Raw genomic sequence first — 26,879 nt, forward strand, 5'->3', positions numbered from 1 at the left:
TTCACATCTTGAACTATCAATAAATTCTTGTTCTTTCTTGTTCTTTATGATAAATATAAATGTATTCACTTGGTTTTTATTTTTTTAGCTTCCCATGAGAAGGTTTTGAAATTTCTTAGCCTTTCTCAGCTTTATGTCTACTTTCTGGGGTATTTTTGCACTTTCTAAAATCTTTTCCCTTTTTATATCCTACAGTACCACAGGAACACCACAGGCCCTCATCAGGGTGTGTTGGCAGGTGGGCTCCAAGGTGGGCACAAACCAGAGCACCAAGTCCAGTGCTGAATTAAATAAGCCTGTGCTTTAACAGAATGAAGTACTAACCCGGCTTCCATTTGCTTTTTACATAAATGCATGTTACAGAATGGCAGACCTAGCCTGAGAAACATAATGCAGTTTCACAAGTAAAATAACAGAAAACACCTTGTTTGTATTAATACTTTACTCTTTCACCTCATTTAGCTCATACATGACATGTTAAGTACAGCAGACAATTAAAAATCTCAAGAAATTCTAGGTTCTGCCAAGAGGGGTGCTGGCCCTTTCAGGGTGGTGAAGGCCTAATTAGAAACCATACAATGGGAAACTGCTAGAGATGCCAGCATGGAAATAAAATGAAAAGCAGTATTCCTATTGTCCTTTTTTTTTTTTTTTTTTTTTTTTCACCAAAAAGTGAGAAAGTATAAATTTTACAGGCATATTTTATTTCTGAGAAGATTACCTATGTTACCTAGAACATGACCTTTGAAAAACTGTGGTTTTTATGGTGTATCTCTATACTGTGGAGTGCTGTCATATGCTATAAAACCATCTATGCTAGTGCAAAGCAACATCTGGGAGTTCATTTTTTGGGGGTAATACCAGAATATAATATAGAATAATTTTACAATACATTTGAAAAATATGTACAAGACACACAGTCCTAAAAGGCTAAATTTTGATAATTTAAACTACCACCTCCCTTCCCATTAAAGGTTTCCTACAACTCAATAACATTTTTCTTTATTCTCCTCTGGTATTTCATACTCAGGTCTATTTAAGAGACTCGCCAAGTGGAATTCACAAAATTGATAAAGTGAATTGGTCCTGTTCAAACTCCCCGTGGTTTTTGCTCCTCCTCTGTTGCCCTTGTGGCTGTGCCATGTCTCAGCTGCCAGCTGAGTGCTGAGATGAACTGAAGCACATCTCTCCCATCCCCACACACATCAAGGCTCTGTCTGCCTCTCCCAGCTTTATTTTAGAGGCTTTGACAACAACATCAAAGGACAGGGACAATTTCCTTTTTCTTCTCTAATATATCATCAGAGATTGGAAGGTATGAGGGCCCACTGGATTCAGATCCATTTTTTCTTGTAATAACATGATGCCAGACAGGATCAAATCCTCCTTCTTCTCACTTTTTTTAAAAATGACTTTGCAGCAATGAGAGCAAAAAGTAAACATATCAGAGAAAAAAACAGAACAAAACAAACCCGGGCAAACCATGCAGTTAAAGATGAAAAACTATCCCAGGGTAAAGAATAAGCACTCAAATTCCCATGCTAATCCTTTTCAAAGTTCACTGAGGTGCAAATCTTTTCATCACCTCCTCCTGTGGTGCCTGTATTGCTCACGCCCAGGATGACAAAACACAAAAGAATAAAAAACTCTGCCTAACAGGGACTTAGCAGAGCCAGCTCACACTCAGGAGTGATGAAGCCATTAGTCTTGAAGAGTGATTCCCCCTGCAGAGTTGGGGAGACAGACGTATTAATTTGGGCCTTAACTATCTCTCTTTCATTGAGGGAAAGAAAGAATTTGTTATTTGGGTCTCTAATGGAGCAGTTTGCTAGCAATTTTCCCATTTCAAACACTGTCTCAGCTGCTAATGTGCAATGTTTTGTCAAGCTTACCTACCCATAACATAGACAAATCACTACCTTGGAGAAAAAGAGAGGGAGTGAAGCATCAGTACTGATAATTCTCAGCTGTCAGATGAATAGAGCCTACAAATGAGGCAGCCACGCTCTATTAAGAGTGCCAGGAGCTCCTGCCTGAGCCGTGTCACCCACGTCCCTGGGCATGGGGTGGGCACCAGGCCCTGCTGGGACACGGAGAGTGAGAGGATGAGCCAGGCTGTTCCCTGGGTTCTGCTGGGCTGGCATGGCTCAGGCTGCCAGGACCACAGAGCCCCGAGCCAAAGCCACCTCCAAGAGGAAAACAAACCTGTGGCACTGGCAGGACACACAGCCTGTGTGAGGAGTGCTGGGAAAGGCAAAAACCTTCTTTTCCTCCCACCCTATAAGCAGGGATTTGCAGGGAACTGTGTGAGGAAAGAAGAAGTATTCACATCCACCATGGGGACAGAAGCCAGGGATGGGGAGAACCATTTGTATTAGGAAGGAGGGAATTTCTAGGGAACACAACAATCAATCCAGGAACTGAAACAACTGGATTATGAAAACCTACTTGGACCATTATTCTACATTTATCTCATAATTTAGGCTCTCATATCTTACAATGCATTTTGGTCTCTGATGAAGAAAAGTCCACAGGTGTAGTTTCAGTATTTGAGGTGAATGAATCATACTAAATAAATCACCATCACACATGATCTCCTTACTACAAATCTGATCCTGCCCTGACACCTTTCTTTGCCTCTTCATCTGAAACACAAGCTTTATTCCTAGCATGCACAGCAGGTTTGGGTAGCTGCACTGAAGCATTTACCCAGGATGGGAGGAGAGGGGAGGAATCCTGCCCTGCAGTCACAGTTGGGACTTGCAACTCATCCAGCAGCAAAACATGGAACAGCCACAGTGCCAAAACCTGCAGTCCTGCTGCTTCAGAAAGAGCTCGTGGACTGATAGCCCAGGGAACAGCTTTTTGTGTCTCATTCCTCAGTCCCCAGGTAGTGCTCTGGGATGGCAGGCCATGGAGGATTTGAGATGTCTGTGTTTATTGCTTGTTCTAACAGTTAAAGCCTTCAGCCTGCATCCCAGCCAGACTCTACCACCACTATAAAACCCCTAAACAAATAGAGTCCTCCAAGACATTTATACTGCTGCTTTTCATTGCAGCACCTGAATGACTTCCTAGTAAAATTAATAATAGGCATTATAAATGCCTCTTCTGGAGCCTGCCTTAGGAAATGGGGAGCTGAGAGCCAGGTCACAACTGGAGTTTCCCTGCATATTCCCTTTGCTGTTGATTTTCAGGGTCTAGCTGTCAAACTCCTGTTGTAGTCCTAGACAGAACTGCTTCCTAACAATTCACCTGAGGGCAGATCTTCAAGAGACAAAATCCTACCAACAGAGAAGTGACTTGTCAACATAAATCTACCTAGGAAGTTACACAGATAATTCTGCTCACCAAAAGACATCTTTCAGAATGAAAACAGATGTTTTGATATGTTCCCTGATACCATGGTGTTATTCTAAAAGCAGTGCCAGTGACATTGGATCTTCTGACACACTGCAGTGAATTTTAGTTTCAGCTCTGTAGCTGAGCAGCTGCTCAGGTATCAGTTGGTAGCCACTGAATTTGTGATGGCAGCCACATTAGAAATCCATCCCCTCTGTTGTAGCATGTAAATTTTGCATTAAATATAGCACAGACACCAGAGAAATCTACAGACTGGTATTTCACAAAACATCTTTTGACAAAACACCAATGTCTCTCTAACCACATTAACACCAGAATGAAGCACTGTCCTGCCAAACCTCAAAGCTTCTCCATTTACCACTGTAACACTCCACACTTTTGGTGGGAAATTTTGGCTCATCACCTTTCATTGTAATGTCCCTGCCAGTCCAATTCATATATTTTCCTCTCTTTATCCCTGGAGGAGGGTGCAGGCTCCCCTGAGCTCCCTCCCATGACTGCAGGAGTGCTGCTGCGTTGTGCCCAGATATGAAAATCCAGGTGGGCTCCCCTGAGCCATCACCTGTGAGGGTGTTCAAGGTTAATCAGGAGCTGTTTTGGGGGCAGAATACAAAATAATGCCTCCCTGCTCTGATTCTAGACTAGACAGGCAACTTCCCATCTCAGCTGACTTTACTGGGGCATGTGGACTCGGGATCAGGGTTTGCAGGAAGAATTTTACCTCTGTGCCAGCCTGTGGCTGTAAACACAAATGCAGGAAACAGAGTCCTTAGGTTGGAGAGATGTGGCAATTTCCAGGTCCCTGCTGGTAATTCCATACCTCCTTCAAGCAGCACAAGAGCTCAGAGCGTTGGTGTTTCTGGGATGCTGTGGTGTAGTGAACAGCAGAGACACGGATCCCACACACCCTGGCACCCAGGGACTATAGTAAAAAAATGGAACCCTGCTGGGAAGAAATGATGATGTCTGCTCCAGATCAGAAGGCTGAAGGATAGCTTCATTAAAATTATACTATATTGCATTAATATGCTATTTAATAAGATACTATACTATTCTACATACTTATTTCTTACTTACCTAACTCAAACTTGTGACTCTTTGCTGGGAATGTGAGACACAGCTGGATCCATTGGTCACTGACCCCAAACAACCTTCACCAGAATCCAACCCAGCCATCACTGCAGGTAAACAATCTCCACACCACATTCCACATGGAGAAAACAAAGGAGCAGAGAGAAAGATTGTTTTCTCCTCTCTCTGTTCTTCTCCTGAGAGACAGAATTATGTCCCTCGGTCCAGAGAATGGGAATGTCACAAGTGACTCCAGCTCAGACCCAGGGGTTTTGCTTCAGAAGGCTCTGAAGAGACCATCCCACAGGGGGCACAGAGTTCTGGAATTCACTTCCAGCACAGCCCCTGCTCTGAGCCCCACTCAGACCTCTGCTGAGCACTTTTCACTGTTATTTTTTTGGATTTTTTTTTAGGAGGGTTGTTTTGAGGTTGGGGTTTTTTGTTCTGAAGGGAAACAGAGTTTCTCTAGTACCTATGTGAAAGCAATCATTGACCAGTGGTTGAACCTGATAAATATAAACCTGTAGGGTTTGTTTTTAACAAGCCAGACCCAGAATATTTGCTTCACTGAGAAGCTCTGTGAGGTCCCAGAAAGCCTAACCCCTAAACACATCACATTGCTGTTTAATTATGGCTTGAGGACGTCGGTCCTGACCACCCTCTATTGACTTCCAATTATTTCCAGAAACTTCCAGCCCAGATCGCTTCCCACGTTTTCTCACAATGCTGTAACTAGCTCAGGGATATGAGGGCTTCAAGCTGACTTGCATTTTATTTGTCAAGTTGTAGCACAAAACTATTCTTTTAGTGAAACTGGAATTAAGCTGACAGAAAAAAACCAAAAAGTTATTTTTTAATCTCTAATCTAACTTGTTGTTAGGAGCTGTGTACATTCTGTACAGCTGTTTTTACTGCACATTTACAATACTGACAAGGAAAAGGCGGAACACCAGAAATTAGCAGGAAAATTAAGCAGCTTTTTGGTAGTTGAAATTCTGCCACCTGTAATATTTTCTCAACAGATTCTGTTATTTGACAATAGACATTCCTCAAATCCTTTCTTATCTTCACAGTCTTTTTAAGCAAAATAAACAGAACATGTGTTAGCCAAAAGACAATTAGTATTGCATCCAGTAAAAAATCTGATTAGTATATTTTATGTCAAAGTTGTGATTTTATGCTCTCTATTTTATTTTCTGTAATTGCTTTTCTTCTTCATAATCAGCTTTAGGACTATATACTTGTTATATATTGCAATCTCATCATTTTGCTTGGCAACACAGGAGCTTTGCAGTGAAATTTCTATTAAATAAAAGATATATGCCTTTTTGGTTCTACCACTCATTTTTATTAGTGATTATTAATTTGTGTTTATACTGGACTGAAGTGATAGCTCTGGGAAAAAGAGACTAGACACACACACAAAACCCCCAAAAACCTAAACCAAACGAAAAACCAAAACAATCTCAAACCTAAAAACCTTTTAAGTTTACTCCTACAAAGCTTGCCTGAATAAATTAACCTGTATATGACTTTTTTTTTTCTAAAAGAAATCTCACAATTATAAAAAGCATCAAAGAAGGTAAAAATTGATATGGCTGAAATGAATATTACCATGTGTATGAAATATAGAAATTTGTCAAAACAAACCCACCTTCTTGTGCCTGCAGATGACATTAGTTACACAACTTCAGAAATAAAGTAAAGATGTAAGTAATAAATCTGCCTTGATCTTGCAGCAGAAACTCCCTGCTGTTGCTGCTTATTTCTAAAACTGTGAAATGCAGCTTTCTGTTTTCCTTAATTTGTTTCAGCACAGAAAACTTTTTTATAATTTTCCATATATTAATATTTTCTTCACTATCAATCTAAAATATTTATTATTTCTTTACTATTTTTGTGTTTTGAACTCAACAAAAAATTTTTCTCCATATTTTTGGCCCAACAAAATAAACTTCTGTGGAATGCAAGACACAGTTTGCCTGGTGAGATCCAGAAAATAGTAGTCAGGCTAGACATGAGAAGCTGACCAGAGCCAATTTCCAGCAGTGAATGAAAATCATATTATATGATTCAATTGGAGGAGCCAGCCTGATTCCCCAGCCAGAGAACTTGCCACCAGAGGCAATTAGGGAGCATTTACTGCAGTGTTCAAGAATACTGTGCTGGCTTAAGCTGCAGTATTTACTGGAAGCCTGGAAAAATTATTATAATTTTCTTTCAGGAGGAAGAACAATGTTAAATGAAAAATTGTCATTCCTTTATCCATGAAGCTTACAGTTTCTATACATTTATATTCTTGATAAGAGAAAAAACACTTGCCTTTATGAAACTGAGAACTTCAAAGCCAATTGTTAATAAATATGAAAATGGTGTCATGTAATTAATTTATAATTTATACAACAAAAAGGTATTCTTATTATAATGAATAGTTACTGGTGCTCAATCTTTCTATAATAGCTTTTCTGACTTATTTTAGTTGGAGGATAATTAATTTTGAATATACCAATAACTTAAACACCTAGAAATTGTTCATCACCCTCTTCAAATCACAAAAGCTTCCTAAAGATTCCCATCTGAAGTCCTACTGGCCTGAAATGCACATTCCTGCAGGTACTGAGGAACAGAGAAGGCAATTTCTTTCTAAGACAATTCCTGAAACAACAAACACAGCAAACTTGTCTGCCTACAGGTCTGCAACACTGCCCAGCACAGTGGTACCCTCATGACATTAAATTTGTCAGGAAACCATTCATTAAAGGTAGAACAACTAGAACATTACATTACAAAGTGATCATCTTTCAGAAAATTAGGTTTGTGTTCATTTTTCCAGAACCAGGAGAAAACCAACGTTACATTTTTCCTGTGCTTGAACTCTAGAATTTTTCCTAAGAGTAGAAATTCTGCACCAAAATAATGTACTACTTATACCTACAAAAACATCAAAAAAACACCAATTCAGCTATCAAAAGTGAGAATGCTAAACTAAACCCATGTAGAACAAGTGACTAAAACCAACCTTAGGCCAAGCCTAGATGTTGCTGGAAGGGCTGCCATCCCTGTTTGCTCCTCTCAGGTGTCAGAGGAAGCTGTGGTTATCATCTCAGCAGACATGGTGCCTAAACTGCACTTTTCCTTCAGGGACTGCCAGCCTCTTTGTTGTCTGGAGCAATTGCATCAGCATTTAAACAAATGGTCCTCATTCAGGCACTTCCTACCCAGCTTTACTCTTGGCTCATTCAATTCTATTTCTCTTAATCTCACCAGACACAGAGCATGGTACAGGTCAAGTGACAGTGATGAAGCAAACTTGATGTGAACAGATCTCAGCTCTGTTTCAAGATTTAAGGATATAATTCACATTCTGGAGTTTGATTTATAAGTCTGCAGATGATTGAGACTTGGCTTTTCAGAGCAATTAGTGCTGCACAGCACAAAGTGTTCAAAGCACAGCCCTGTTGACTTTTGCTGCAGCTGTGAGTCCTCAACACTTCTGAACGTCTCAGCTGAGTCAGCCAGAACCTGAGATTACATCACCAGTGACCACCCAAGGAAAGTTTGTGCAACTCACTTGCCCAGAATCAATTAATAAAACCACTGGCAAGAAGAGACACAACCCAATTCTCTGAACAGCATTCATGAGATTCATGTGATCTTCCCCACAGTCCCCATTTTACAATTTTCCTGTTTCTGCAACAAGTGAACAGACCCTTTCTATATACACAGGCTCCCTCCCTAGCATCTCTGATGCATCCCTAGACAACAAGAAATTAATCCAAGTTTTCAACAGCAGCATGAGACTGTGCTGTGTTAAAGTGATACCACCACAAATATTCTCAAAAGCTTCAAATGATGACTAAAGCTACAAACATTAACTTTGGCATTTTCTAGTTAATTTATTTCTTTTTACTTAAAAACAAACAAATAAACAAAACAAAACAAAACCCCAAACATTTAATTCAGCAGCCTTGAACGCAAAAGCTGAAATTACTGATTCTATCACAAGGAAACTCAAGTGTAACAGAAATATGAATCCCAGACCCCTGTAGTGCTCTCTAACTGGAATAGCAGCAGTGCAAACAGGAGCTCCCTGTGTAGTTTAAAAGTTAATCTGTGCCTAGATGGTCCCTGATGCACAGGGACAGACACACAAATTGTTGTTGGGTTTCCCAATACATGGTGAGGAGGCAGGAAGGCTCTCCAAGGCAAATGTGCTTTCTGATGGGAAGGGACTCATTGGCTCCACCTCTCCCTGTGTCCCTGTCCTGTCCCCACAGCCTGCTCAGCTCGTGTCCCAGTCCTCTGCCACATCCCCACAGTCCACCCTACACAGCTGGTGTCCACTGGCACCAATCTCTGGCCTTATCAGCAAATATTCCTTCCTTTCTCACAGCACTTTGCTCACCCTGTCTCGATTTCCTTTGTTCCCAATTCTTCTCCTCATGGGTTTGGTTGCTTCCTCATTTGAGCTCACCCTTCTTTCCCCATCACTTTCTGTACTGGGCTCAGCTAGTTTACATTCTCTCAAGCATCCCAACCACAATCCAGCCTCTAGCTTTAGCAAATAATTAATTCCTTCTTTTAAGCGATCTGAAGATCCTTCAGAGAAGCAGCAGCCAGTGCCAGTGATCTCCAGGCACGAGCACCCTCTGGCAGCAGGAGGGGGGCTGTGTCCTGCCTTTGGGGGGCTGTTTCACCCAGGGAAGTCTTGCACCAGCTGTTATCAAGCACAAAGGCACAAGTGGCAGTCCCTGCACCACTGCTTTAAGGTGTACAAAATTCTCAGACAAGACCTGCCCAGAATTCACATCCTAAAATATAGCCTTGCTTGCAGTCATAAATAAAAAATGAGTGCATCAGTCAGGGGCAGATAAACAGCATGAAAACTTCCTTCTAAAGAAGGGGCAGAGGAAGTGTGTTGTGAGGTGGGAAAAGATCAACAGGGGGTTACTGCTATTGTCCATGGCTGGGAGGCATCAAACAAATGTGGCAGGCAGCACGTGGAAGTAAATACTGTTTGAAACACTACAGCCAGGGCTGGCAGTGCCCTTACCCCCAGTGCCCACATCTGCATGTGCAGGAGAACTGTGCTTTGGCTGATTTATGCCAGGGAATCACTAATGACTGAGAAAGGATCTATCCAGCCCATGTCCTGAGCCCAGAGCAGCTCAAACAATGTGGTTATAGGTCTCTGCTATCCCCTGACTTTGCTGGCTCTGTGGGCTGAGCTGTCATTCTGTCTGACAGGCACTGGCTGCAAGGTTGTGATCAAGTCTGAGCAGAAAAACAGATTCTTTGGAGGCTTTGTCTCCTCGCAGTTTGTTGGTCATGCCTCCCTCCCTACACCTCTCCAGCATCAAGCCCATTCTGCACTCACACCATATTCTTATTTACTTTGCATGCATTTTCTCTCATACTTTCTAAATAACTGCAACTTCTCCTTTTACTGTAGATGCTGTTCCAAAATAGGGAATGACTGTTTTGTTCATGTACCAGCAAACCACCACACCATATGCATTTCAGTATTTCATTAAATGCCTCCAGGTGCTTAATGCTTTTGTTTTCACCCAAGATAGTCAGGCAAAACTTTTCCGTGCTTATTCTCATGTGCTTCTCTATGCATAAAATGTTCATTTCTCCTCTGAAAAGCAAAACAGAACCACCTTGTAAGCAGAGAATCTTTTATAAGACTCAGCACACAGTCTGTATTCCTCAGCTTCAATTTCTTATAACTCATTTTTCCTCAGTCAATTTGGCTGCTGCTGTCAGCTCCCAACTGAACAAGAAGCTTTATAAAAAACCAAATTGCATTCTCTACATTCTTGCTACCTATTTTATGAAATTATGAAAAAGCAAGTCTGGGATACAGACTTCTAGCTTTCCTAAATTGCTTACTTAGTAGCAAACATTCTTGCAATGAAGTCCTTCACTTCAAGGAGTAATAGAATAACACAACACACTTCTAAGTCATATGTGGGAGAGGGAAAATTAACATCATATGATGCTTAATGTCCCACGACAAGTGAGTTTCCTGGTTTGTGATGGGTTTTTATCAACAAAAACAGTTTTAGGACTTTTTGGCAGCTTTGTCAGAGAAGGTTCTGCCTACCCATGCTAATGAAGAAAGGTAGGAAGGCTGAATAAAAGATCTTTAATTAATCCTGCAACAGAGTGAAATGTAGGTCACCTTTAATAACTGTGTTAGAGCAACAGCTGTGTGTTTCAATTTTGTAGAACAGTTTGTAAGTCAAATGTTCTTACCAGAGCAATTTGGCTTACAAGAAAATACTGAGTTAGGGGGAAATACAAGAACTAGTTGAATTCAATGTTCCTTGGGGTTCTTTGCCCACAGCATTAGAAGGACAAGGATCAGCTGGAGCAAGTCCAGAGGAGGCCACACAGACAGGGAGAGGGCTGGAGCCCCTCTGCTCCTGAGAAAGGCTGGGAGAGCTGGGGGTGTTCAGCTCTGGGAAAACCTTAAAGCCTTTTCCAGTACCTAAGGGGGCTCCAGGAGAGCTGGAGAGGGACTTTGAACAAGAGCCTGGAGTGACAGGACAAGGGAGAATGGCTTAAAACTGCCAGAGGGCAGGGTTAGATGGCTATGGGAAGCAATTCTTCCCTGTGAGGGTGGTGAGACCCTGGCACAGGGTGCCCAGAGAAGCTGTGGCTGCCCCTGGATCCCTGGAAGTGTTCAAGGCCAGGCTGGATGGAATTTGGAGCAACCTGGGATAGGGGAAGATATCCCTGCCCATGGTAGATGGTCTTTAGGATTGCTTCCAACCCAGAGCACTCCACAATCTTATGAATTTATGCTTTATCATGGTAAATTTTGCTGTGTACCAGGATTTATACAGCAACAAGAAGATGGATGAGTCCAGTGACCATACAAATATTTGAATTTATACTGTGTAGACTGCAAAAGCTGGCTGGATATCAGAAAACTCTGTATGACAAGAACCTAAATAGGAAAAGAATTGATCTGCATTCCCTGAGGACTAACCACAAGTAAAATGGTTTAATGTAACAGTATTTCAGGGCCACAGTAGTATGAAGTCACAGGCACAGAAATAAATTATTCCAATTCCTAAAGGCAAACAAGTCTGTAAAACAAATATCTGATTCCACAACACAAGTCACAAAACTGTTAAAGAACTAGAAATAACAATGTGGAAAACGAGATACAGAGGGTAAAATCAGCAGGGACAATGGGCTCTGATGTTCTAATTCATTATAAATGCATCCTGCCAAGCTAAAAAGATATCCCTCCATCTCATGGGGAAATCACTGACAAGAAATAAGAAAGGTCTGTGTATTTTCATTTACTGACTACAGAACTGCAATTCCAGGTTTGTGAAATGTAAACACAGTCTAAACTTAAGGCCTCAAGAACTTTATCTTGCTTTCAGGTAGGACAGTACCAAACTATTTTAATTTACATTTAAAAATTATTTGAGCCCTTAGATCAAAAGAACAAATCCAAGAGGATAACTACAATATACTTGACAACTACTTAAAACAGTTTTTAAAATGCGTGCCTTTCTTCCACACAGGAGGCCATGAAATGGAATAGAAACGGAGAGACCTGGAAAAGGTTTGTGCATTCGACTGGCACTTACATTTCCCAGATGTCCTCGGGGAGGTTGGCTGGGATCTCTGTCAGGCCCCTTCCCCGGCAATCCACGACGTTGTTGCTGCAGGTGCAGGCGGAGGGGCAGGTGATGGAGCTGGCGCTGCACGACGGCGGCTCGGACGGGGAACCTGGGACCAGGAACACATTCAGTGGTTTTAAAAATGACTCTGGGACCTTGGCAACAAAATACTTCAGGCTCTGAGTTTTGCAGATCCTCTGACTATGCGAAGTATAGTCCATATACAAAGTATAGTCAGATAATTTATTTGCAAAAGATAATTTATTTGCAAGTGAATCTAATATTCTACAAATCAACTGCAGAGAAAACATGTAAAGGGTTACTGTGTACTTATTCCTCCACAGCCTCCACTCTATCAATCTCTTTCCCTCATGAACACTTCCTTGGTCACCTTCATGCTCACCCATATATATTCATTCAAAGATTTTGAAATTAAGCTTTAGGATCAAGTAGTATTTCCAGAAGTTATCTTTGTCTAGAAGTTTCCATTACACAAACACTTCCTGAGTACTGAATGAAAGACTCTCAATCAGAGACAATCTGGTTTTGAAATGAGGTAACCTGTTAGGGTGTGAAGACTGGGAATATAAAGCCATTTTTTTTTCAAGGTTAGACAATGCAGTTAATGGAAACATAACAAGAATTTAGAAAAATATAAGTTCAGATCTTCAAACCCTCACTTAAGCTAGAGACAAAGACACAAAGCTACACACAGAGCACAAGGTGTAGCACGAGGACACTGCTCTATACAAATTCTAGTCAATTCATTAGATTCAGGCTTAATTAAGTGTCATTACATTTTTTTGAAACTGTAGCAATTATGTCAATTTTACTCAAATGGTTATGATTCCTACATTTAAAGTTTTGATATATGCACACATTTAGCCATAGATAAAATGGGTTTGCTATGCTAATTGAGGTTATCAAGATGTAGCAGTTATTGGTTTATTTATAGTGAGTCATATTTTCAAAGTACATTGAAAAAAAGAAGTCTCAAGTATCTTTATGTTGCGATACAGATGGCTAAATGTGAAGGCTTGTGCTGGTAAGAAGTGACAAAAATCGTAAAAGATTGGCCTTTTGGGTGGAAAAATAAAAACATCATAGTTTTAAAAAATCAGAACACAAATACATACAAAAATGTGGAAAAACTATTTACGAAGCTGTTAATTCTTGGGGTTTTTTGTCTTTGAAAAGACCCATGATGGATACTTTCATGTATTCTAACTACAGCTGACAAAGTTTAAAAAAAAAAAATTGCACCAACTTGTAATTCAATGTTTATTAGGACAATTAAAAATTTTATAATAATGCAACATTCCTATACATTTCCTCTCTTAATTTATGCCTCCATACTCGCTTGGCTTAGCTCCTAACTCTGCACAGCAGTGTCAGCTTGTATAGAAAGCTACACCTGTCCCTGCTTTCAGAGCCTTGGAAACAGCACAGAAACGTCAACACCCCAAAGAGATTCCAGTGGCATCTCTAAGTGTCATTATTTTCAAAGGCAGATACAGTTTGAAAGGACATCAGCTGAAAACTTCTGCAGGTGACTTTACACATGCAGAGGGAGCCCTCCTGGAAAGCAAAACATAATTACTGTGGAATCATTCCTTGCATTAGAAAGTTGATGGAAATTAACTTCAATTTGTCTGAGTTTCCTTAAGTTCAAGCATGCTGTCATCCTCTTTAAATATTATTTTGTAACCAGGGATGACCGAACTCCCTTGTATTAAAATACAATGTTGAGTTTCAGGATAAAATCACCATTTCAATTGTGGGCAAAACATTGCCAAATTCAAATACTGGGTTTGAAATATTTTTATTGGTTGATCACCTGACTTACTGTCGGGACACCAGAAGAAAACTCTGGGTTCCAGAAGCAACTGGGTTTCATAGCACTGAGTTTAAAACACAGATGAACAAATTAACATTGATGTTAAATCAGAGCTCTGAGTGGCTGCATTTTGGCAGTCCAGACCTCAGAGCTCCAATCTAGAAATAAATGGATCTTACAGGAAATTTGTGCATGGGCAGGGGTCAAATATATTCTTTATGAGAGTGGGCAAATGCTTCCACCAGGAGATGATCCCAATGATCCTTTCTCTTTGCTAAAATACCCTCTCATTTATAGTTCACTCTCCAACCACCTTGACAGCTGCACATAAGGAGTTTTCCATCAACAGTCTTTCATCTCAAGACAGAGACCATTTTAGTTTCACCCTGAAGTGTTATCTGGGCTAAAAACTACTACATTTAAAAAATAATTCAATAATGTAATTAAAATCTAAATCCATATGCATATGGTCCAAAGAAACAAATTCATATTTATCAAGCAACCTTAATTTTGACTTGTTCCAGTTTCAAAATCTTATTATTGGCTTAACACAGTCTCTACATGTGACCATGCATTTAACACAGTAGTTAGGTGGTAGGTATTTGAACTGAACAGGAAAATCCAATGTCACTAATTAAATGTGTACATGTGTAACAGGCAGGACAAGAAGCTCTCTTGGGTTTATTTTCTGACCATAGAAATGCAGGGCACATTATACCACCACTGTCAGTTTTTAGAATTGCAGCAAAATGAACAGAAATCTGCACAGCAGCGCTGCCACCTTAGTATTTCATGGAGTCTAAGATTTCTGCAGGACTTTAATTGTGACTAGTTCCAAAAGTAGTTGATATTGCCTCAAAGTGCACACAGCCTTCTGTTGTGTTTGTGTAAGAACAAGAGGTTTGTTCTGGGACCTGAGCACCCACATTTTGCACTTTCTCTTTGTCTGTTACCCTGTTGTAAAATGGCCAAAACAAAACCAAGGACGAGTGAGTGCAAACGAGCCACTGCATGCTTTTAGGGACAGGGAGAAATTATCAAATTAAGAAGAAAGTTCAAAGCAATCCTTGTTCTCTGGGAGGTAAAGAGCTGGCAACAAGGTCCAATCTCCCACACAGCCATTACCATCTCCACATCTGATGTGCTTTCTGAAGAGGCTTTGTGGCAGGGGAAAAACACATTTTGCACAATTACAACGCCACAACATATCACTGTGGGTTGGAGAAGCAGCAGCACACCCACTTTTTGTTAGGGCACAGCATCAAAAATGCTGATGTACTTCCAGCTGGAGCTCTAAGAAGCTGACACCATGGCATCTAAACCCACAGCAGGAGGGTCAGTGGAGCTCAGCCCAGCCCACCCAGCTGGGGGATGCAGCACTGCAGAGCGCTAGGAAAGGCAGGGCATGCAAGGGGGGTTGGATAAAGCAGTATGAAAAGGGAGAAAAGACAGAAACAAGTTCTTTGTGGAACAAAAAGCAGGTAGCAGCACTAGAATAAGAAAATCATTAATGCTGGAAAAGATCTCCAAGAGCACTGAGTCCAGCCATCAACACAGCACTGCCAGGTCCACCTCTAAACTATGTCCCCAAAGCACAACAAGCACATTTCTTTCTTCTTCACAAGCAAAAGTAGATCTAGTCTGTAAGTTTCTGAGACTTTTAAGGATAAAATTACTTTGTGTATAAATTGCTGTTATCCTGATGAAACGCTTTTGCTTATGTTTTTCCTTTGCAAAGAACAAAATACTGTATTGCACATGCACACTCAACAGGCATCTAGCACATATTCCATCAGCTCTCACACAAAAAATCATCTGTTAAGGTGAATGTTTCTTGAATAACATTAGAAACAGAACTTCAAATCTGACTAGGATTTAATGGCCCCACTTCAATGAGGATCCATCGTTTGCAGATTTATAGAATTAAAGCACAAAAAAAATCCAAGGGAGTTTAATCAGTTTAATGTTTGTATTGTTGTGGGGAAATGTTTAAAAAAAGACTGGTCAAGAAAACAAGTCTAAGTAGGCTATGGAATATAAAGTTATTAAAATCTGGCTCTGACTTTCATAGGTTTGCAGACTATAAGCCTACAGATGACCAAGGGTCCTGATGCAACACAGCCTCTAAAGAAGGGTATGTGAAACCTAAAAATGAATTTTCCTTTAGCTGCCAATACTTTTTCAAAAGAAAAGACACAGAAAAGGCAGAAATATTTCAAGATTTCTCTTTGTGTCCTTCACAAGTGCAGTAAACTCCTCACAGCATGGCTGCAGCAAAAGGAAATGGCCACAGACAAATCAGCTGCATTTACATTATTCCCCTTCTGAAGTTGTTTTCACAATCTGTCATCTTGCCATTGCAGATTTTTTATAATATTCAGCAGCCCTAGTTCACCACCACGTTAATTATATTTTTCTCTGAGATAAAAATCATCAACTCAGTCATACATTTTGCAAAAAGAAAAACACTAAAAAAATGTGGAAACCAGGGTAGAAGCATGATTAACAAAAATTACTATGCTTTTTTTTTTTTTTTACCTGATGCATGGCATGACACTATCAATAATTATGGTAGTTAATATCTGGCACCACCTTCATTTACAGCCTCAGACTATGAGTTAAGGAAAAGAGGAAAAAGAGGGGAGACCTAAGACCAAGAAATCAAATGCTTTTTTCAAGTAAATCCCTCATTGGCCTCCTTTAAAAGCAAAAAGACTAATATTACAATTAGAATAGAATTGTTATGGTGTATAAATGAACAGTTTAAATGTCACAGACATCTTAAATAAATTTTGCAATTACTAAATAAATGAAATAATCTCATTTGCACTGACACCCAATTACAGCACACTAAGCAGTGTGTTTTATTACCTCCTCACCTCTCCAATCACCTCTGCAGCAACTCCTTTCCACCAGTAAAATGTTAGTTATTTGTAAAACGTGTCAATGGATTTTAAGATAAATCTGACAGGACTTCCTGGTTAAAAACCTGTGCTGACTTTACATCATTTGAAGTATATCAGACACAAAATTATTGACCAATAAACAAAACACTACAAGTATTGCAGATCCATGGATATAGTATGACCTTTTTGGGTGTAATTAAATAACCCACTGGAAGTTCTGACCATGCTGGTATATCTGAAATCAATTCCTACTGCATGAGCCATACTCTGCACTAGATTGCCAGTGATAGGAACTAATTTATTCCACAACACCTAAAGCAGATGCTGCTCCTGATTGATGTCTGCATCCCTGTTTAAAGGGACATTTAAGCACAGAGTCCTGCAGAGAGAGATGGGCAAGGAAACCACAACTGACCATATGCAAAATTTACATTCCTTATCGAGGGCAAATATTTCTCTAATGGACAAAATTTGTACGAAATTGTTTATCCTACACAAATGTGCAGCAAATGGTTTAAGCAAATATTTCCATCTATGGTTGTTCAACAGCTATTTGCTGAATGCAGCTTTAAGATTTATGATTAGTAACTTAAGCCCCTAATTGATGTTAATAGCATTGAGTTCATGGTATGCAAAAAACATGCCAGTCATGAATGTTCATTATTTGATTCAAGTTCTCTGCTTGGCTGAATGTTCCCGAAGAGTAAATTTATCTGTTAAAAATTCATGGCACATAAGCACAACAGTTCTGTAAGGCAAAAGTCAACACTAATCAGTTTACAAATAAATATCAAAGAATAAAACTGGAAATATCCAATTACACTGAAAGGAAGATCTGGCTTAATGAATGAAGCCCACTTTATTCTACAAAATCCTACTTAGTTTCACAATCTATCAGTAAAATAACACTGAAAACAAAGAGAAATCTTGAAAATCAGACCTTACTTCACACTGCCTTATCCTAAAATCACTAATATTGGAATTATTTAATTAACAATAATAGCACCAGAATTATATGGAATAAGAAAAATAAACTAAGAAAAATGAAAAAAAGTAGAACAAAGAAGCAGCCTCAACCATAACAACTGAGGTTGAATGGGTGAATTTGTTCTTCTGAAGAATTAATAAAACAGAACCTGCAAGACAACTGAGGTCTATAAAACTATGACAAAAGTGGTTTTCTTGCAGATAAATTTATTCCATCTAAGCCTTCCAAAGGAGGGATTGAAAATATCTCTTATCCCTGTACCCACTCTGAGCCTTTTTCCCAAGGTCTTCCTCCAACCCTGTCAACACAGGCATGTTCACCTCAAAGCAGGTAGAACTTACCTTTCTAACTACTGCACCACGAGGAAGGCTGCTACTGTGCACTTGGTTCTCTGGCTTTGGACCCTGACTAGAAAAAATTCTAACAGGAGGTCTTAAAAGATGTAATGCTCCTGCAGCTCAAATGGTGCCCATGCACAGTCATCTTATTAATGCCAACTCCACAATTTGTATCAGCACTCTTGAAAGTGCACATGAAGTGACATTTAAAAATAAGTCCAGAAATAATACAGTGAACTTATAAATATATTCAAGCATAAAAATGAAGAGGAATATCAATTATTTAAGTGAAAGGATGCCACCTGTACAAGGTTAAAAGATAGATAATGGTCATGATCAATTGTGAGCCAGTGGAGGGAGTACAGTTCTAAACAGGTGATCCATCGTGGACTGCTCCAGGATGAAGTTTGATAAAGTTATGGAAGGAACAAAAATAGTTTAAGACTACTCAGTCCTTGGATTTGATTTACTGCTCTTTGAAAAGGAGTTTTAAATACTACATGATTTTGTTTGTCTTTGCTTCTGCCCCCGTGTCTGCATCCTGCTGCAGCAAGCACAGGGCTGTCCCTGCTTTGGCACAAAAGCTGCTCAGGAGGAGGAGGAGGAGGGTGGGATTCAGTGCAGCCAGAGGCATTGCAGATTGACACAGCCATTCAGAGATGGCAGACACAGTGGGACACGTCTCCTGATAATGACATCCAAGGGCTCCAGTCTGGTCATGAGCTTCTCCATGGGCAGATTTGGAGGGAGGAAATGTTTTTTTCCAGGTCAATGGGCAAGAACTGAAGAGTGAGTCACAATCCCCTTCCCTGGGCTGCCTTGGGATTCCACAGACCAGATCCTTTGGCATTTGGGACATGCTAAGGAAGGCAGGGAAAATAAAGACATTTCCTGGGACAGGCTGGGGTTGCTGCCTCTGGTCTTTTGCAAGAGGCCCCTGGTACATTCAAGCTCTTTAAGGTGCCTGGAAATTATAGAATAAAATTCTTACAGATCTTCAGAGCTAAACATGTTAGCCTGAACATGTTTAAATTTACAAGGGGTAAAATCAATGAGCCAGGAGGTCCTTGCACTTTGGCTCTGGGTGTTGGTGCCCAGCTCTGCCAGGGGAGCTGCTGTGGGAAAAGGCCAGGGCAGGTCTGGCTGCCTCCACTGGGCTCCAGAGCTGCCCATGCAGCCCATGGTGCTCCTGGCAGAGTCACCTGAGAAAGGGCAGAGAGGTGCCAGGCAGCAAGGAGTGAGGGAAAAGCTGTGAGGAACAGCCCTGGGAGCAGCCAAGCCAGAGAATGAGACAGGGAAGGAGGTGTTGGAGCAGATCCTGGTTTCACCTCAGTGCTGTGAGGAGGGGGAGTGTGAGCAGCCAACCCACCACAGGTTACATAACATCACTAATTTCACTGCCAATAAAGCAGAAATTCACACAAACCTGGTGGTGACTGTATGCAACTTTGCATCTGCCCACTATTAATTTCTGTAATTATTTTATAAGCAGCTCAATGCTTGCTTTCATTACTCTTATTAATTAATAAATGAGTTGCCAATCACCTACACGAATTAAACAGAAAAAGTCTACATACTTCATGCACAGGCTCCTCCACATACTCAAAGCCAGCCCTGTTCCTCTGTATTTACCACGACAGCTCTCTGTGAAACAGCTCCAAGCACAGCTGTGGAACTGCCATGAAACATTTTTTTTCTGTACCAAAATACTACCAACATAACTACTCATAAAACAAACCACCAGCTTTGGACATTAACATAAAAGCTAATCATGTTATTATTTTTACAGCAACAGTTCAAAAGCTGAATAATTATACCCCAACCTGCCATCATTAAATAAGCATTAAAGGGCTTTCCATACTGCTCCAGGGAAAAGAGAATTCCAGAAAAAAAGGGCTAATTATACTGAAAGGTAAGACATCATTTTCGGTAATAAAACTAAATTTACTGTAATTAAAAGCCAATTTTCAGCTTTGGTCTTTGAAGAAATATTAAGTGCTGTAATAAATACATATTTATCCTTCAGATTCACAAGATGGTCCCCCAAATGAAAAACACCATATGTGGCATCTTACATGCTAAGCAAGTCAAGAAGTAAATTGTATGAAACATCATCACTGCTAGTGCTAGAGTAAATTTAGATTTGCAATAAGAAACTTCACAGAAACTGAAAACAAACAAACTGATAAATAGTGATTAGTATCTCTCCAAATTTCCTATACAATTTCACTTGAGGAGCAACTAACAAATGCACGGTACTGAAGAGTTTCTTCAGACTAAATGCTAATGTAAGTTTGTGGTAGCAAACTGCAACAGGAGGTAAAAATTCCATCAGTGTTTCACAAAAATTTCCCACGATCAAATTTAAACAGCAATTTTTACCAAAAGGCTTTAAAAGTCTTTAAATCCTTCCTAGACTCCATTGTAATAGCACATAACTGGGTCTCTGGATGGTGGCAAAAAGCAAGAACAGTGAGAAAAGAGTTGCCACCATCTAAGGTGATTCAAAGGTCACTCTTTGGCAAGGGGTCACAGTCAGATGAAGTGGTTAAAGTCCCTTCTAAAAGCAATAAAACAGTGAGGGAGTCCCACAAGGCAGAGGTGACCATTCAAACACACACACAAAGGTCTCCTTCTCCTCTTCCTCTTCCTCCCAGATGGCTTATCCAGCTCTTTAAAAAAGAGGGCCACTGGCAGCTCATCTGCATGGACAGGGATGGACTGCATGGAGAGGAACCCTCCTGGTGCACTGCCCTGCACCAGCAAAGCCTGCATCCCCAGAAAAGCCTGCATCCCCAGCAAAGCCTGCATCCCCATGAAAACCTACATCCCCAGCAATGCCTGCATCCCAGCAAAGCCTGCATTCCCAGCAAAGCCTGCATCCCCAGCAAAGCCTGCATTCCCAGCAAAGCCTGCATCCCCTGCAAAGCCTGCATTCCCAGCAAAGCCTGCATTCCCAGCAAAGCCTGGATCCCCAGCAAAACCTCCATCCCCAGTAAAACCCACACCCCAGAAAAACCTGCATCCCCAGCAAAACCCACACCCCAGAAAAACCCGCATCCCCAGCAAAACCTGCGTCCCAGCATGACCTGCATCCCTGCAAAACTTGCATCCCCAGGAAAACCTGCATCCCTGCAAAACCTGCATCCCTAGCAAACAGTTCCTGCCCCTGTTTAGCTTCCAGGAGCAGCAATCCCCCATGCTGGCAGTGCCCCCCGTGCCACTGCTGCCTGTGTACACACACACTGCAGGGTGTTTTAGCCACAAGCAGATGGGAGGAGTTCCTGTCCCCATGCACTTTTCCTTTGGCATCTCCTTGAATGCTCTCATTAAGGTGCTAAGCCTGAGGAGTGCTATTTTATTAGCTACTTGTTGTTGGTTGTCTCCTCAGCAACATGCTATGAAGTTATCAGGAAATGGAGCAAGACAATCTCCTGAGTTCTGTGGTCTGGCCAGAGTAACAGCTATATTTGAAGACTGTTTGACCTCACCCAAACAAATAAATCTGCTTCCTTATTAGGGCTTCTAGTCTGCATGAAGCAGCAGGAAGCTAACATATTTTCCTCTTTATTATACCTCAGCGGCAGTCTCACCCCACGAATCAGAAAATCTAGATCTTCAACCAAGATCTGGGTCAATCCAGTGTTTTCTCAAAATCAGTATCAGTTTACTTAGCCAGAAAACACTTGGCTATGGTAATAATTTCTCTCGAGTCAATTTCAGACTGAAATTTAAGTTATTTAGTCCAAATTATACATCTTGGTTTTCTTTACATTCTTTGCGACTCTCAGAATGGGAGCTAAGGATCAAGAATCAAAGAAAATGGTTTCTAATATAAAAAGATGTATGGATCCACATTGCTTCTCCTACAATGCATGTTTCATTGTTAAAGAAAACTATCTTAGAAAAGTACTAATAATCACATATTTTAGACTTACAAATTTAATCAACTCTTAGAAATATCAGTCTCTAGTCTAGCCTAAGAAATCTTACACAATCTTCATACTCCAGTGTAAATACTGTCCACTATCAAGCTACTGGCCAAAACAAGAAAAAAATATGGCCAGCAGCTGAAGTATGTGACAGATCACAGTACAAGACACAATGCTCCTGTTTAGATGCACAGATATTCTCACATATATACTTAGGAAAACTGGGACAATTCATCACTGAAAAAAAAAAAAATCCAAATGGAGTCAGTGGCTTCTGCACAGAAAGCCCTGAAAAAACCAAGGTACTGCTGATGACATAACTTCATGAATCCACTGCTTTTTTTGCAAAGCTTTACAGCTGTTGCAGGTGAGAAAACACATAATAACTTGACATAACTGATCAATACATAAGTTAATTTCAACTTCAGTAAGTAAGGAGCAGGTAGAAGAAAAATCAAAGGCCATAATAAAACTTATATGAGAGGAAAATGAAATAAAATTACTATCACGAGGAGGTCAGAGGAGGACAAGAGACAGACAAATAGGCAGAGAAAGAGAGACAATGTGTTTGAGAGACACAGACAGAGAAGGAGAAACCAGTCCAACAGTGAAACATCTGAGCATAGGAAGGAAGCTGGGTTTGATCCAGGCAAAGATGAGAAAGCTTTAAGAGGTACTGAGCATAAGCCAGCACCCCCAGATGCTTCTCTGCTACCTAAGGGAATGTAAAAATAAACATCTCTCAAAGACCAGAATACAGGTAGTGTTTCAACTGATACTGTCTTTGCTTACTGCACTGATTTTTCGTCCCAGCAGCATGGCAGTGAACAGCAAAGCTATGGTGGAGAGAGGAAAAATACATCATGCTACCTATGCAAATTACACTCTGCCATCCACGTGATTTGTATTTCACACGGATTTCATCATCCATGTGAAATACACTCTACTATCCATGAGAAATACAGCCTGCTATCCATGTGAAATACACCTTGCACTCCATGTGAAATACACCCCCTATCTGTGTGAAATACACCCTGTTATCCATGTGAAATACACCCCATGATCCATGTGAAATACACCCCATGATCCATGTGAAATACACCGTGTTATCCATGTGAAATGCACCCTGTTATCCATATGAAATACACCCTGCTATCCATGTGAAATGCACCCCTTCTCCATGTGAAATTCACCCCACTACCTTTGTGCAGCACATCAACAAGGGGCTCATCCTCTGGTGCCACAGAATTTCTCCTTCACATCCCACCTTGCAGGAGACTCTCACCAAAGGCATCCCAGAGCCCCGCAGCCAACTGTGCAGAGGGAAGAGGCTGTTTGGAGATTTCTCCAGGAACAGATGGCCTTGGAGGCAGAGGCACAGGAAGGTTGCTCTGTCAGAGGAGGCTCTGGAGGAGACATTCTCCTGCAGGGAGGGGACAGCTTGCTGCAGGAGCCAGCCAGAAGGTCCTGGTGGGTGACAGGAGTGCCAGGAGCACGTGGCACTCTCCCCTGATGGTGAGGAGCCATCTAGTCCCAGCCTCCCTCTGCCCCTGACCTTTCCCCTTCTCTCAGTAACACAAACCCAACCAGACATATTTCCAAGCCTCTCTCCAGGCAAGTGTGCACTGTTGAATCCTGCACCTTCACCTCCAGCTCAGAGCCAAATGCTCGAACAAGAGAAACCTGGAGTAGCTTCTCCACTGCTCTCTGGTGACCTACAAGCACCATTTCAATCAGCTCTTTTATAACTTGCAACAACAAGCTGAACAACATTTTTGAAAGACTGACACCCAGGTTACACAGATATGACTCAGTTTACCTCGACATATCTGCACACAACTCCGATTTCAGCAACATTATCTGGAGAGATTTTGTTCCTAATTCAAACACCATGTCCACAGGGAATCCAGCAACTTGGGTTCTTTTTATGACACTTCTCTATCATTGTTTCAGTTCTTCTTTTTCCACTTGTAGCATTAAAAATCTATTTCCAAAGAAACATTTCTCATAAAATTATAATAGACCACTATTTTTGCATAGGTTTCAAAGAGTAAAGAGAAGTCAGCTTTTCAGTGCAGTGTTTCTTCTTTCCCCAAATTCTGAATCTACTCTTTCTCCAGCACTCTGAAGAATCCAGCAGCACAAGTTCGAAACTGGAATGCTCTGATGGAGCCCATTTCACAATGAAGGAAAAGCTGAGGGGCTTTTTGCTGCTGTGATATTCCTACTGCCATAAAAACACAAGTACTTGATATCCTGAACCTACACTTCAACAGAGCAGTTCACCACTTTGAATTTCAGCTCTTCCTAACTGGGATGCAAAGGTGGCTCTCTCTGCCAGCTCGAGGCTGGTTACAGTAATTCACATAACCTTAACTTCTATAAACTTCCACTGCAGAGGGACAGCTTCACTTTGCTCTTCACCGCCTGTCCTACTTTGACTTCATATCCACAAATTATGCTGTAAAATCAGGTGTAAGAACTGTAATGGGGAGAAGGGAAGATTTATATCCTCTTTAAACTAGCTGTCCATGTAGGTTTTTATCAAACTAGCATGTACTAAGCTGAGTTCTCAGCTAAATCCAGCACTAAAATGAGCTCTCCAAATGAACTTCTTTTTCAGTACATTTAATTTCATTTCCCAAATGAGAGTTACAGGGATACAGTTGATGGACTATCTCACTGAAAATTTCTTTCCTTGAATGTTCATGATTTTGTATTTTTTGCAAAAGCAGGCAGATATTGAGAGAACTCTTATATCCTCTTGGTCCAACAGGGAACTGTTAAAAATCTTGCCACTTTTGGAAGTCTCAGTCTGCACAGACAACCCCATTTAAATGAGTACTGTTCACATTACATTTCTCATTCAGCAATTATCTCTTCTCCTGACTTAAACAACTCATTTTCCTTCACTTCACTGTATCATAAATCCAAATAGCTGAACTCATGCTCCATCTGAAACTTCATTTCATGAGAGGAAAAAAAAAAAGTGGTGGTTGCCTCTTTGGTAAAATTAGCTTCTGCTAATAGCTTCATTCATTTATCCATTTGTTTTATCCTTCCTCTCCCTGTTACATTTCTAACCTTTTTCTTTAGTTAAACTTTTGATGGAACTTATCAGATATTCTGCCTATCATCTCCACTACAGTGTAGAAGCTGCTCAGCACTCTGAAATATCTGAAATATCATGTCTCAATGAGCACTATGCACAACTTCATTTTCCACATGCCCATAACACTTCAGCACACCTTTGGGCTGGGCATTAATTAATCATGGTTGAGTGGGGTCAGACCTTTTTTCTTTCTCTAAATACAAACGTTTCTCTTAGTCACATGTAAATGGAATGACAGACAAAAGGCATTCCTAAAACACTTCTGGCACAAGCAGTTCTACTGTATTTCCATCAGCCAATCCATGTACCCATAGGATAAACCTTTGGGGCTCACAGGCTGTGAGAGATAAGGAACAAAACAGCACAAGACTCACAGTCTATCAAGGCTCAGACTCGCATCATCTCCATAACAAGCCCTCTGTGTCACCACTGGGGCTGCAGAACTAACTCCAAACTTCTATCTGGTATATTTTTTTCCACAGCACAGACACTGCCATGCTGCTCCTCCACCACATCCTTCCTTTAAACCCAACTCAGAGATTTCTTTCTCCACTTTTTGTCTTTTTTTTTTTTTTTATTTTGTTCTTTTTCATTTCCTTTTAGGAAAATGTATTTCTATCCCACAAGAACCAAGTGCAGCTCCAGCGACTTGATGAATAGGCCCAGCATACAGACACATGATTTGTGAGTATCATCAGCCCCATTAATCAGCGTGGAAACTTGTACAACAGCAAAGTGCATTGGCTCCCTAAGAATCCCTGTTTTAGTCCCTGGATAAAATCTGCTCCTCACGTTCTAAAGTGCAATCATTTGTCAACAGACTCAGATTTGCATTTTCTATTTCCTTTCTTTTGTATTCCAGTCAGCTGTAGAGCTCTTCCCTTGAGAAATACCAAATTATCCACACATAATTGATTTCTTATGTTGATATCGTTGGCAATGTTAAAGCAAAAGAAGTAATTTGAGAACTGAAATGTTAACTGGAATCCAATAATTCTCACAAAGCTGAAAAAACCAACAATTTGATCTCCTCCCATACAGTTTAGCGACGACAAAAACAAACAGGATTGCTGCTGTTTGCATTCGAACGCGACACAGCCATTTTCCACGCCGCTTTTTTTATGGGTACATAAAAACAGAGATAGATAAAGGAGATATGAGATAGATAAAGGAGGATTGGCAGCATTACCAGAGCAGACAAAGTCCTTCTTCTGCACCTCTGCCACGAGGAAGCCGCGCAGGCCGACGGGCGCCAGGCAGAAGGTGAACTGGCCGATGGTGCGGCGCTGGCGCAGCCAGTCCGACAGCCAGGCCAGGTGGCAGTCACAGTGCAGGAAGTTGGAGTGCAGCCGCCTGCAAAACACACAGCAAACCCACAGTTACTGGGCTTTTAGAAACAAAACCCACTAAGGCAGCCATCAGCCGCGAGCCTGCCCCGCTCTCTGCTGCCATTTCAGTGAGGTCACCCTAGGTTCTTGTTTGCAGATGAGTCAGGGCTTGGATGTCCTCAATACTATGCAAAGGGCAGATAGAAATTTGTGTTATTATTTGTAAGGTTTTCAAAAAGTTCAGTTCAATGGTGATCCACCTACAGCTGGCCATTCTAGCGATAAAAATACACAGAATTTAAGATTTCTCCATGTAATCACTTTGTCTGTGATTTCACAGACTGCATCAATGTGA

At 40.9% G+C, this 26,879-nt stretch overlaps 1 protein-coding gene across 2 annotated transcripts in view; it reads right to left on the reverse strand.

The window, feature by feature from the left end:
* Window positions 1-26,879, reverse strand: part of SLIT3 (slit guidance ligand 3) — a 482,283-nt gene that overhangs the window by 163,798 nt on the left and 291,606 nt on the right. For both annotated transcript variants that reach the window (XM_031506038.2, XM_031506039.2), the window contains 2 exons: window positions 26,386-26,549; window positions 12,051-12,192 (listed from right to left, as the gene is read on the reverse strand). In XM_031506038.2, the coding sequence (XP_031361898.2) occupies window positions 12,051-12,192; window positions 26,386-26,549 (306 nt within the window). The remainder of the gene's footprint in view (window positions 1-12,050; window positions 12,193-26,385; window positions 26,550-26,879) is intronic.

Source organism: Lonchura striata, chromosome 15 (genome assembly GCF_046129695.1).
Source record: "Lonchura striata isolate bLonStr1 chromosome 15, bLonStr1.mat, whole genome shotgun sequence".
Taxonomy (NCBI): Eukaryota; Metazoa; Chordata; class Aves; order Passeriformes; family Estrildidae; genus Lonchura; species Lonchura striata.